This window comes from Oryx dammah, unplaced genomic scaffold (genome assembly GCF_014754425.2).
Source record: "Oryx dammah isolate SB20612 unplaced genomic scaffold, SCBI_Odam_1.1 HiC_scaffold_28, whole genome shotgun sequence".
NCBI classification, from domain to species: Eukaryota; Metazoa; Chordata; class Mammalia; order Artiodactyla; family Bovidae; genus Oryx; species Oryx dammah.
In genome coordinates this window covers 84,547,745-84,562,047 of record NW_024070212.1, presented here as the reverse complement: position 1 = coordinate 84,562,047, position 14,303 = coordinate 84,547,745, and the positions used below count along the sequence as shown (strand labels likewise).

General features: G+C 42.1%; 1 protein-coding gene across 9 annotated transcripts in view; it reads left to right on the top strand.

Moving 5' to 3' along the window:
• Positions 1-14,303, top strand: part of FGGY (FGGY carbohydrate kinase domain containing) — a 497,520-nt gene that overhangs the window by 40,613 nt on the left and 442,604 nt on the right. For all 9 annotated transcript variants that reach the window (XM_040232739.1, XM_040232740.1, XM_040232734.1 and 6 more), the window contains exon 4: positions 2,842-2,993. In XM_040232739.1, the coding sequence (XP_040088673.1) occupies positions 2,842-2,993 (152 nt within the window). The remainder of the gene's footprint in view (positions 1-2,841; positions 2,994-14,303) is intronic.

Here is a 14,303-nt window from a genome sequence, read left to right as displayed (position 1 = left end):
CTACCTGGGGCCTTCTCTACCTGGGGCCTTCTCTACCTGGGGCCTTCTCTATGCCCCTCCTCTTCTGGGTACCGTGTCCAGGTCTTCTGTCCTGTCAGTCATCACTACATACGGCCTGTTTCGTCCACTTACCCACCTGCTCCATAAGGGCAGGGTCTGTGGCACATTCCTCTTGGTATCTCAGCACCCAGCACTGTGTCTGGCATGTAGCAAATGGTTAATAAAAGATGAAGTGAACTTTCAGTGGAGTCATTTGTTTGTACTTTTCTACAAGCACTGGGAAGATTAACTTCCATGTTGTTGTCTATAATGAACATTATTAATTAATAATCATAGTAAATAGAATAAAGTAGTTGATTCTGCACAGTCTTTATTATGTCATTCTGAGAACCTCTTCATGTAGACCAGTAGTAGCTGATCAGTCTGTCTTTACAGTTAATAGTTTAGCAACAGGTGTTTTTGTCTTAAAGTAGCTGCAAATACATTCTATACAAGATTGAAGATGGGATCCTGATACCATCCTTTTCAACACCCACACACACGTGTGTGCGTGTGCGTGCGTGTGCATGTGCATGTGTGTGCGTGTGTGTGTGTGTGCATGATATGTGTTCACACACCCACATTCTGATTCCGTGATGATTCTTGAATACGACCTGGACATTAGTATTTTTTAAAGCTATCCCTGGAGAAGGCAGTGGCGCCCCACTCCAGTACTCTTGCCTGGCAAATCCCATGGACGGAGGAGCCTGGTAGGCTGCAGTCAGTGGGGTCGCTGGGAGTCGGACATGACTGAACAACTTCACTTTCACTTTTCACTTTCATGCATTGGAGAAGGAAATGGCAACCCACTCCAGTGTTCTTGCCTGGAGAATCCCAGGGACCGGGAAGCCTGGTGGACTGCCATCTCTGTGGTCGCACAGGGTCGGACATGACTGACGCGACTTAGCAGAGCAGCAGTAGCAGCAGGAGTTTCTAATGTGCAACTAGGGTTGAGAACCAGAGCTGTAAGTGGTTTTGTTATGTAGTGGAATCCACTCAGCCCTTTATACAAAATCTTAGATGTGCCTATGGAAGGTTTCATGTAGTTTCTTTTATTTTCAATGTGTTAATGTTGTTTGAGGAGTTTTTTGGGACCTGAAATCTCTCTGGTCAGGCAAATCAGTGATTGAGGCCTTGGCTTATTTCAAAGATGACCTAATTTAGATATTTTCTCAGGTTGGCTTTTTTTGTTATGTTTTAAAAATTCTTTTTCAAATATATGGAATCATAAGGAAAATAAGATAACAGCCTCCTACGTATGTATGAGGATAAACAGATGAAGTTTTATCATATTTGCCACAATTCTTTTTTTTTTTTTTTTTTAAGAAAAAACCACTTTAGTCCATGCCCTCCTCCTCTTTTCTGTCTAGCAGGTGATGGTTCTGCTGTAGTTGGTGTTTACACTTTTCTTCTGTGCTTTTATCACAAGTGTGTATACCCACGACAACAAACACTATATATTGTGTTTAAAAATATCCCAACTGGTGTAGCTCAAGTTTAAACTTGTTTAACTATTTATCCATTCTCTGCACAGATCTACTTTCAAAACACATTTATGCTTTTCTCAGCTATAAGAGAACAGGCAGGTCTTCAAGCCTGAAGGCAGTTTGTCATTGAAAATGACCTAGATCTCAGAGTTGTTTTTAAGATTAAATGAGATAATGTATATAAAATGTTTAGCACAGGTCTGCCAACACACACACACAGAGCTTTATAAACATTTGTTCTTAGCAAAATTATATCATAGCTGCAGTTATTTTGCCAATAAATAAAATAACGCATGAAGTGCCTGGCCCAGGTCCTCTGTAGTCCTTTTTCTCTCTCCCGTTTATAATCTGCCAGGTATATTCATTGCTGTTCTCTGCATTTTGCCATTGGAGGAAGCAGAGGGCTGTGAAGAGTAGTGACTTGCCCATCATTGCAGTATGAATTAACAAGGCTGGGGGAGGGCCAGAGGAGCAACTAGCTCCTCTGTGGGCTACAGGGTGTCAGATGCAGGAGGCGGGCTTCCTATGAAACATTCCTCTTGAGGGTCTGCTATGCGACAAGTATGTGTCATATCTTTATGCACATTATCTTTTGTTCAATGAGTGAAAAATCTCAGTTAATCCATCCAGGCCTGGTTGTCCCCATTTAATAGAGAAGAACACAGGCTGAGAAAAATTCCACAACTTTTTCAGTATCTCTGTACTGAAAGAGCATTCCATGTTAGGTCTGCTTGGTTCCCCAAATGGAAGAAAAATATCCCAGTGTTTCCCACGCCACAAAACCAACCACGTGAGGAAAAAGCACTTAAATTAACTAATTTTAATTAAAGTGACTAGAGGCAGTGAGACTGTAAGTAGATAATAGCCATTATGTAGATGTATATGATAATTTTACCTGAAATTATATGTCCTGATTTCCAGGAGGCATACCTTAAAAAACTGAAGTATCGTTTAGGCTTATTTCATTGGTTCTTTGCTTGAATATGTGTCCAGGAAAGTTTTTCTTAGATATAAGGGATAGGAGAGGGGCAAAAGTTGAGAGAATGAATGGCAATACTGTATAATTAATCAGTGAATCTTGACTAGGTTTTTGTGTAGACATTTAGCCTTGGAACTATATTCAAAGAGTACATCTATTGAAGGGAGATTGGAGGTTTGGGTGGGATGTACTAGTGAGTGCTGGTGGTATTCCCTGTTTATGTGTGAAATTACAGAAGCGATTGTGCAGATTTCTGCCCTTGGGAATCCACAAACATCCCCTTGAATTAGAACGACAAGGATGTAGCTGTGTCCTCAGTTTCCTTGTTTTTGCTAGGGGATTCCCATCGAAACATCATCATGTGGCTGGATCACCGGGCGGTCAGTCAGGTCCACCGGATCAACGAGACAAAGCACAGCGTCCTGCAGTACGTTGGGGGCATAATGTCTGTGGAGATGCAGGCCCCGAAGCTTCTGTGGCTAAAAGAGGTGAGTGCACAGGCTTGGGGAGAGATTGCTCATAATAGCAGAGGATTCCTTCTAGGGAATCTAACCGTACCAGGCACCCTGCTCAAGTCTGCTGTGTTGGATTTTTCCAGCAACTCTCAGAAGGTTGATCGCATTTTATTGATTCAGTAGCAGTTAAGTCATTCTGCTTAACTCATACAAGGCACTGTGATAAGTATTTGACAGGGATTATCTCTTTGAATCCTAACAGCAACCCTATAAAGTAGTTTTTTTTTTTTCTTTTTTGTGTGTGTTTTGTAAAAACTAAAACTAATAGAGATTCATTAGCTCACCCTAAGTGACTTAATCTTATTAGCAGCAACCCTCTAATTTTCTTTTTCTCTTTTATGTGTTTTGTAAAAGCTAAAACTAATAGAGATTTGTCAGCTCACCCTCAGTGACTCAGGAAGCATGCAACAGAGCCAGAATCTGAACCTAAAACTGACTCTGAAATTGATTTTTCATAACATCTAGTGCTCTACTGCAGTTCACAGAGGTTAATTACCATTCCAGTTAGAAAGTGGCAGAGCAGGGATTCAAGTCCTGATCTAACGGGAACATTCTCTGCATACTTTGAGCCCCCAATGATTAATGTTTGACTTTGGTGGCATTTTATGGAATGCCTTTCTCATCTCACCTGAACTTCAGTTTCCATGTCCTTATATGATAAGGTGATCTCTGGACAAAGCACTTGCAGGTGGTTCCCATTTCCAGATGTTAGGATCATTTATGAAGTGCGGAGAATGGTGATGTCAACTTAATGGTTCCTGGTAGATATGGATGCATGAGAAAGTTCAGGTCCTCTGGGAACTGTAAGGACTTGAGAACCCGTAGTGCTCTGGTGAGAAGAGAATTCATCCAAGGGTAAGACCTGCAGTGATTCATTTACTGGCTCTGGTGGGTTGGTTCTTCAATTACTCAAATTTGGGGTTGGGGGAGTTTCAGGCTACTGAGAAGGTGTCCTTGGATTGCCACCATGGGATAGAGAGAGATGAGCAAAAAGGATATTGATAATTAAGGCAGGCTTGGGTTGTTACTTGTTTAGTATAGTGAGCTATTTTGTAAGTTTGAATTTGCAGAAAGATGTCTGTATTTGCTAGGAGTTTGAAAATACAGCATTTAAGGAGTCGGGGTTTCAGGATCCTAATTCTGACTCTACTGGCATCACACTGTGTGACTTTGAGCAAAGCATTTCTCATCCCAGGCTTCACTTTTTCCGTCTAGAAGGTGAGTGAGTTGAATTGGGTCACTTTGAAAACTGGATACCAAAATATCCTGAAATACAAATCAGATTACTAAACTGCCCTGCACTGTCCCCACACTCTATTCTGTGTTTGATAGGCTTTAATTGATTTCATTCTAGCAACCTCTGCCTGCTTGGTGGCATAAGAAACTGAGGCTGAGAGAGAGGGTTATATGACTTCCCGAAACAGATGATAGAGCCAGAATGTAAACCGGTGTCTCCTGGTCTCTAATCCCAGCTCATTCCATTTGTCATGCAGTGCTGAAACCCTCTTTAAAGCTTGCCTGTCCAGGAAGTACCAGTAACAGGGGTGGTGGTGGTCTTTAAGCCAGCCTAAACATGGCACAAAGGAACAGATGGGTTGGCCATGTCACCCTTGTTGGCCATAGGTGAGGAAGAGCCGTTCTAAATTAGGTGAGGAGAATGGGACTGGTGGCCATTGGTGCAATACCAGCACCTTCCTGACACCTGGTTTGTAGCCAGCTTAGTGCTTTGTATCCCAGGAGATCTTAATATACATGCAGTTATAAGCTTGTCTGGATATTTACCTATGTGCTTGAGATCAAAGTAAGCTAAATAAAACCCACAGAAAATAATACCTAGATTGCCTGGCTGTGATTATGACCTAAGACTGACCATCCATCTGTCCATTCATTTAGTCGATTCCATTTCAGAATCTTCTGAGTAAGGGTCTAAACCGTGCCTCACTGAGTATTCAACTGCCTGAACATTGAGCTTCAAACCTGTGTTTAAGATTTTTTACATTGATTTTTATTTTTTGGTAAGCATACCCAGGAATCCTTGCTGAGAATCCTTTGGTTTTCCTGTGTTTGCAAATTCAAAATCAAAACAACTTCTAAAATCAGCTTTCGCATCTTCTCCTTAAAGCATGCCAGTGGCTCTGTAGCTTCTGAAACTTTCATGTGTAAATGAATCACCTACTGAGCTGTGGATCCTGACTTAGTAACCCTGAGATGGGACCTGAGGATCTGGGTCTCTAACAAGCTCCCAGGTGGTGCTGATGTTACTGTCTGTGGATTCACAAAACCACTTTCGGTTCTAAAGGCTTTTACACCCTTATATCCTGAAAAGCATCCGTGTATGGAGAAGCGGGAAGCAGTTCCTTCCTTTTAGTGGGCCTATGGGGAACTGAGACATAGGGAAATACTGCTTCCCAGGTGGCGCTAGTGGTAAAGATCCCACCTGCCAATGCAAGAGATGTAAGAGACACAGGTTTGATCCCTGGGTCTGGAAGATCCCCTGGAGGAGGATAACCCACTCCACTATTCTTGCCTGGAGAAATCCCGTGGACAGAGGAGCCTGGCGGGCTACAGTCCATAGGGTCACGAAGAGTTGTACGCAACGGAAGCGACTTAGCATACACGCATACACATAGCTTCACTAACTGTTCAACAGCACATTCAGCATCAGAACACGAGACTATGCAAGTTCACAGGGTTGCTAGGTGTTTACTCTTCATTCATTCCTTAATTTGTCAAATCTTACTTGTGGTCCTGCCATCACCTGGCAGTATGGTAGGCACGGGGGCATGGGTACAAGGAGGACTGTTACCCTCGAGGGGCACAGTGTCCAGTGGAAACGGTGGTGGGGAAGCATAAGGAGGGTAGAAACATCGACCCAGAGCCAGCAAAAGATGTGCTGAGCACTGTGATACAGGAATATGAAAAGTGCTTTTGGGGAAAATAATTTGCTTCCTGGACAAGGTACTTGAGATGAGCCTCAAGATATGACTGGAGGTTTTGCCTAGTAGAGAAGGAAAGAAGGATATTTTAGAGAGACTGTTTTTTGTTATTGTAAAATACATAGGCCCCAGGACAGGAGCCTGGGATGCTTCCCTGAGAGTAGCAGGAAATGAGACCAGGCCTGTTTGGTGAGAGAGATTAGGGATGGTTGTTAGCCAAGGGAGGAAATATCCTAGATACCTTGGGCAGGGTGAAAAGATTGGATTAGGAGTAAGAAAATGTGTGTGTGGTGGGGAGTAAGAACTAGTTTTCTTCTTCTTCTTCTTCTTTTAATTTATTTGTTGCCCATGCCAGATAGCTTGTCGGATCTTAGTTCTCTACAGAGATCGAACCCAGGCCCTGGCAGTGAACGTGCCAAGTCCTAACCAATGGACTACCAGGGAATTCCCCAAGAATCAGTTTTCTTATTTTTCTGATTATAGCACTTCATTGGCCTTGCTTTGCTCTTAGGATTAGCTCCAAAATTTGTAATCTGGCTCAGAAGATGGTGTAGGACATCATTTTGACCTCCCCCCATTGCTTACTGTGTGTCCCTCACTTTGTTCTCTCCAGTCCATCCATAAGGATCCACTCAGAGTACCTCAGTCACTCCAGGTCTTTGCCATCTCAGAGTCTTTAACTAGGGGTTGGCCAACTATGGCCATGGGCCAAATCTGGCCTGCTGCCTGCTTTTGGATGTCCTGGGAGCTGAAAATGGCTTTTACCTTTTCAAATGTTGAAAAATAATTTAAAGAACGGTCATGTTTTGTGACTGGTGAAAATGAGATGAAATTAAGACTTTGGTGGCCGTGGTTTTACTGGCAGCCAGCCACATTATTTGTTTATGTACTGTCAGAGGTGCTTTTGTACTTCAGTAGTAGATCTGAGAATCTGAGATGGAGATTGCATTTCCTGCAAAGCTGAAAATGTTTACTCTCTGGATCATTATAGAGAATGTTTGCTGATCCCTGGTCTTAAATGACGCTGTGCCTTCTGATTGAATATTCTTCCCTCTACTCACCATTGATTCTAACTCATCATGTAAATCTCAGTTTTACTGTCACATATTTAAAGAAGCCTTTTCTGACTCTCAAGTAAATCAGAGGTCTTTTGTCATTTTACTCTTTTTTAAAACATTAATTGATTTATTTTTGGCTGAGCTGGGTCTTGGTTGCTTCGTGCAGGCTTTCTCTAGCTGCAGTATTTGGGTTTCTTGCTGCCTCTTCTGTTGTGGAGCAGGGCTCTAGAGCACCTGGGCTTCGGTAGTTGTGGTGCATGGGCTTAGCTGTCTCGAGGCATGTGGGATCTTCCCAGACTGAGGTTCAAACCTGTGTCTCCTGCATTGGCAGGAGGATTCTTAACCACTGGACCACTAGGGAAGCCCTGTCATTTTACTCTTAATTTTATTTCATTATATCTTTCATAAATTGTAATGACATGTCCATTTGTATAATGATTTGTATAAAGCTCACCCCTTCCAACCATTGTAATCCACAGGAAGATGGAGGTGATGTCCGTTTTGTTCCTTGCTATGTCCCTGTACTTAATCAAATGCCTGGCACATACGGGTACTCAATAAATATTTTTTGAATGACTTGAGTGGGACAATAAGGAGCTCTTACAGTTCTCCAGGTGAGAAGTGATGAGACCTGAATTAGGCACTGTGGGATGGAGAGGAGACAGGTTCCCAAAATTGTTAGGGATTAATGTCAGCAGGACATTGAGGCTGATTGGCTACGAACGGTGAGCTAGGTGGAGGAGTCAGAGCTGACCACTCATTTCAGTATTGCTGTCATTCATGTGCTCCTTGTACTTAGCCTGGAATCGAATATCAGAGGCAGTTGGATAGAATTTGGAGTTCAGACTTCCCAGAAGACAGAAGTGATGTACTAGGACCACCATGGCTCATGGGCAAAGCCACTTGGGTCCTAGTTCTGCAATATGGAATTTTAATCATGTCTTTTTCATTTAAGGTTTATGTGTTTTAGGTTGACGTATGTCTCCTTAATAGGAATTGTCAGATAAAAGGAAAAATGCCATTTGAATTTTTCATAACCCCCAGCAGTCTGGCTTCTCCATTTGGTCTCAATGATTCTGACTCTCATCTTAATGAAGGCCAAATGTAAATTAAGTTCTCTCAGGCTGGAACAGCTGAAGTCTCCTATCTTTATAAACATGAAACATTGTAGGGTAACGAGGTGCAGGCTGAGGAAGGTCAAGTAAGTTAACGGACTGTTGCCGATCCTGACAGCTCAGTGTTAATGGAAGATAATTAAGTGGCTCCTAGAGGATGCATGGAGATATTCCAACCCCTCTTTTAACTCATTTCCTCTTTTTGCCATTGTCAGCAGAGCAGAAAGCTAATCATTTTATAGTTTGCAGTTTTCATTGTTCATTCCAAAAGTCTGGAAGCAACTGGCTAGAATGTCAGAGAATTTTGTTGATGGGTTTAGAACACATATCTGTCCTTTTCATTTCCCTAGTCCATACCCTTCTGCTTCTGTTCTCTTGGTAACATATTGGGAAAATGAGTAAGTGATGCTCTGATTGGTTCTAATATGCTTTTTCCTGTGTATGTAGGTTCCTGGGAGTAACCAGGGAGTTTGGATGCCCAGAGAGGTGGTTTGATAACTTCCTGCTAGCTGTGCAAGGTGTCAGTTGAATGCTTTGTAGTGGGGGGAACTATTAAAAAGAAAACTGTTAGACTTCAGGAAAGCCTGATCATTGTCTCCTCTATACAGTGAGAGGCTTGCACAATAAGTGCCTTGACCAGCCTTTTTCTTCTATTCCTCTTGATTGTATAGTAAGATCTATTTTCTTTTCCTGAGGTTTCTTGTCTTGAAACTTTATGAAAGATAAACGGTGTCAGTTTCTTTCTTAAAAATGGAGCATTTCTTTTTTGATGGCAATATAGTGGAAACTATAGTCTTCCCCTATTAGTTACTCTGGCTTTAAATGCATGCATAGGTCTTGATATTATTTACCTGCATTCATCAGGTCTTTGCAGTAGACCTAATACAAGAAAGGAACTTTGAGAGGTAGAACACAGTTGTGTAACAACAACAAGTACTAGATTTGAAGGCAAATGACGCTTGCATTTAAATCTTTCTCCAGCATTTACCAGTTTTGCATGACCTTTGACTAAATCAATGTCTGTGATTTTCAGCATGCGTAGCTGTCAAATGACTGACAATAATATCAGCCTTGTGGAATTAATTGTAATTTAGTCAGATATTTGTAAAATATACAGTAGATATTCAAATAGTAGTTTAATTCTCACTTCCACTGTGTTTTAAAATGTTTGTCTCTACTGATGGATATGTCAGTAACATTCTGTAGCCAATTGAGAGAATGTTAAACACTAGAATATCTTATTGCAAGTCACTGAGTGTAATGAGTTGCATATTTTCCCTGTTTGAATAATAGCTAAAGAAAGCATCTAAAAATGACCACAAAATTGTCAGGCAAATCAACAGTCATAGAAAATAGTAGAAGAGTATAAAACATATTTTCAGGGTCCTTCATTTATCTGAATCCTCTGTATCCTATGTATGATACCTGTATCAGGAGGCAGCCAGCTTTGAACTGCAAAGCAGAGTGACTCACTGAATATCTTGTACATGTTTCCCCTAAAATTCGCCAATGCTTACAGCCCCAGAGTTACTTTATTCCACAGTGATTATTTAATTTTTATACTATCTTGTGGTTAGATTTATCATTTTTTATAAATGAGGAAGATGCATGCGTGCTCAGTTGCTTCAGTTGTGTCCAACTCCTTGTGACTTTATGGACTGTAGCCTGCCAGGCTCCTCTGACCATGGGATTCTCCAGGCAGGAATACAGGAGTGGGTTGCCATGGCCTCCTCTAGGGGAATTTCTTGACCCAGGGATCGAACTCACATCTCTTGAGTCTCCTAGCACTATAGGCAGATTCTTTACTGCTGAGCCACTGGGGAAGCCCACAGATGAGGAAACTGAGCCCCCCCCCAAAAAAAAGGTTAAATGTCTTACTCCTAGCCTCGTATCATGTAAGTATATGTACGTCAAAAACCATACAAACAGCTCCATCCTCTATTCCCTTCCCATGGGGGCCTGCCTTCACAAAAAAAAGTGATCTCTGCCTTCACAAAGTTATAGCCTCTTTGAACTAAGCAATAAGAACAGACAATGTATGGCAAAACCAATACAGTACTGTAAAGTAAAAAAATAAAATTTAAATTAAAAATAAATAAAAGCAAGCCAGGGCAAGAAAAAAAAAATAAAGTAAGAAATAGATGTGATTTTGGAGAAGACTCTTGAGAGTCCCTTGGACTGCAAGGAGATCCAACCAGTCAATCCTAAAGGAAATCAATCTTTAATATTCTTTGGAAGGACTGATGCTGAAGCTCCAATACTTTGGCCACCTGATGTGAAGAGCTGACTCATTAGAAAAGACCCTGATGCTGGGAAAGATTGAAGGCAGGAGGAGAAGGGGATGACAGAATGAGATGGTTGGATGGCATCACCGACTCAATGGGCATGAGTTTGAGCAAGCTCCAGGAAATGGTGAAGGACAGGAAACTCCGGTGTGTTTCAGTCCAAGGAGTCGCAAAGATTTGTACACAACTGAGCGACTGACCATCAGCAACAGCAGAGGAAATAGATGAAATCAATAGCTAAAATGTACATAGTGCTTATTATATATCTAGCCCTTGTCTAAGCATTTCATCCCAGTTAAACTTATCTGATCTTCACACCCACCCTAGGAAGTAAGTCTCATCTTTTACAGCTGACAAAACAGCCTCAGAAATATTAAACAACTTGCCTGAGGTTATTCAGCTAATAAATGGCAAAGTTGGGGTTTGAACCTTGCCATTTCAGACCCACAGAATGGGCTTATCACCATTTCACTCTACTGCTTCTTCAAATGTTTGCCTTCCAGGGTTTGGATAAACTAGTTCAGGGAAGAAACTTGGATATGATAACTTCAGGAGCATCTGAGGCTGGGAACAGTGGGTACTGGGATAATTTTTTTTTTTCATTTGCAAAGTATTGGTTGAGTGTTTCCTGTGCGATGAGTATTGGGGATGCCAAGGTTAGCAAGATAGATGAGCGCCCTGTGTAGGCTTCTGGGAACTTAGATTCTAGTGTAGAGAGACAGAAAATAGAACAAATATATATGCAAAGTGATTTTGTTTCCTGGAAAATGCTATGAGGAAGAAACTCAGGTGAACAGATTTGGCATGGCTGGTATGTTCTCTTGGGAGGTTTTGGTTGACAAGAATGATGAGATTTTCAGGAAGCAGAGCAGCAGACTCAGTGAGGGGAGAGAAGCACCTATGAGATCCACCTAGGTCAGCAGGGCCAGGGGCAGGGTATGAGCGAGGCAGACAGGGGCAGAAGGGGGGTTAGAGAGGTGACCAAGGGCCAGACCCTACACAGCCTTGAGGTCATTGGCAGGAATTTGGATTTTATTCTAAGAGCAGTGGGAAATGGTTGATGGATTTTAAACATGGCTGTGACATGATCTATGTTACGACTTTGGGAAAAAAAATACTTCTGGCACATGTACTGGGTAGATAATAAATGTTTGTATAGCAACAACAGAGTTTACACTGCAATGTTAAAGGGAAAAATTATGAGGCTCTACAGTCTTACAAATGCATTTGTTTTAAGAAATTTTACAGTATAGGAAAAAATGGCTGCATATATTATTACAAAACACAATAATGAGATACTATCCACTGTTGGAATAGTTTGCTACTGTTACAGCACAGTGCTCAGGCTTTTATTACTTCTTAGTACTTTTCCATTAAAAAATAATCTTATATAGTTCCAGGTATCCTTTCTGGTCGACAGCACTTCATAGCATGGGATTCCCGCCACCCCCCCACCCGTTGGGATTATTTCTTTAAACCATCTGCACAACAGACTGGTTCCAAATAGGAAAAGGAGTACGTCAAGGCTGTATATTGTCACCCTGCTTATTTAACTTCTATGCAGAGTACATCATGAGAAACGCTGGTCTGGAAGAAGCACAAGCTAGAATCAAGATTGCCAGGAGAAATATCAATCACCTCAGATATGCAGATGACACCACCCTTATGGCAGAAAGTGAAGAGGAACTAAAAATCCTGTTGATGAAAGGGAAAGAGGAGAGTGAAAAAGTTGGCTTAAAACTCAACATTCAGAAAATGAAGATCATGGCATCCGGTCCCATCACTTCATGGCAAATAGATGGGGAAACAGTGGAAATAGTGTCAGACTTTATTTTTTGGGGCTCCAAAATTACTGCAGATGGTGATTGCAGCCATGAAATTAAAAGACACTTATTCCTTGGAAGGAAAGTTATGACCAACCTAGAAGGCATATTCAAAAGCAGAGCCATTACTTCACCGACAAAGGTCCATCAAGTCAAGGCTATGGTTTTTCCAGTAGTCATGTATGGATGTGAGAGTTGGACTGTGAAGAAAGCTGAGCACTGAAGAATTGATGCTTTTGAACTGTGGTGTTGGAGAAGACTCTTGAGAGTCCCTTGGACTGCAAGGAGATCCAACCAGTCCATTCTAAAGGAGATCAGTTCTGGGTGTTCTTTGGAAGGACTGATGCTACAGCTGAAACTCCAGTACTTTGGCCACCTCATGTGAAGAGTTGACTCATTGGAAAAGACTCTGATGCTGGAAGGGAGTGGGGGCAGGAGGAGAAGGGGACGACCGAGGATGAGATGGCTGGATGGCATCACCGACTTGATGGAGATGAATCTGAGTGAACTCCAGGAGTTGGTGATGGACAGGGAGGCCTGGCGTGCTGCAATTCATGGGGTCGCAAAGAGTCAGACACGACTGAGCAACTGAACTGACTATATGAAGGGATTTACGTGCATTATTTCATCTAAGCCCCTCTGTGACAGGTATTATTATTCCATTATACAGATGAGGAAAACAAGACCTGGGAGCTTGAATAGTTTCTTTAAAGCTACACAACAGTAAGTGGTAGAGCCAGGATTCTCACTAGGTCCAGACTACCTCCAGCCCTGCGCTCTATGCATTGGCCTGCAACTGCTCTGTGACTCATTTCTGCCCACGTGCAGGGTTATAGGCTAGCAGCCCACAACTGAATCTGGTCCCCAGATGGGTTTTGTTGGACCCACCCTGTACTTGAAAAAAAATTCCTGTTTGAATTAGTGTCCAACATTAAAAAAAAAAAAAAGAAATTTCTCATAAAAATCAAGATTTCTCTGTTTCTCTCAAAAAAATAATAAAAGGACTTGGCAGTCCTGGGTTCACATTCCCATGCTGGAGGAACTGGCCAGAGCTGCGTTGGGGCTGTCCCTCAAGAAGGGGCGCGTATTCTGCATTTTACAGCGTTCCCCACCCAGCCTGCTTCACCATTTCCTCTTCCAGCAACTAACCCTCTGGGCACTTGGAGCTGAGACCCAGGCCGCAAGAATTTGTTCAAGGACTCCATCATTACTTTTCCTATAACGGAATACTTAGAGAAATGGAAAGTCTTGCCAGATGGTGCATTTCTTGATCAGTGGATCTAAGGATACCTTACCCATGTTCTCTTACACCTCTGGATCTTTGCTGAGGTCTTCCTTCTGCATGGCAAACTTACAATGATTTCTTTTCACTTGGGGAAATTTATACCAATTATTCAAGCTCCAAGAAGCCTTTCTTGACGTTCACCATGGAGTGTTGATTAGGGTCCAACCCTCTGCCCCGCCTATGGCATCTTCCTCTTACCCCCACCCTGGAATTTATTAAACTATTATTGTACCTCATTTATTTCCACATCTGTAATGTCTGGGGCATTGCTTTGCTTTGTATCTGACACTGATAACTCAGTAAATATTTTAATGGATGGATGGGTGAACTTACTAATCATTTGTCATGCCATTTTTGGTTGCTGGGTGTGTCTGTTCAGATAGTTCTGTTCCAAAGTAAAGATCACTGCATGTCAAGCATATGTTACTTTTCTCTTCCCTGTTGTGGAAAAGGAGTTTGGAGTATTACTGCTCCTTTCCACCCCAGAGCCACCCCTTGGCTGCAGCCTGTCACCTCAAGTCACTGCATATTTTGTGTTAAGTGAAGCCTCCAGATAGAGGCAGTAACTCCTCTGTGCTTCTCTCCTTGTCTTTGTACTCTGAGAGGACTAACCCCTTTGTGTTGCTTCTTTCATCCCCAAGAAAATCCAAGACACATCATCTGAATCAAACAAGCTCTTTTTTAGAGTGTTTATACTAGGGCCATATTACGTTTGGACCAGATTTCTCCCAGCCTTTGAGCACGGCCGACCGTATTGTCAGCTGGTGTTAGGGCATCTGTT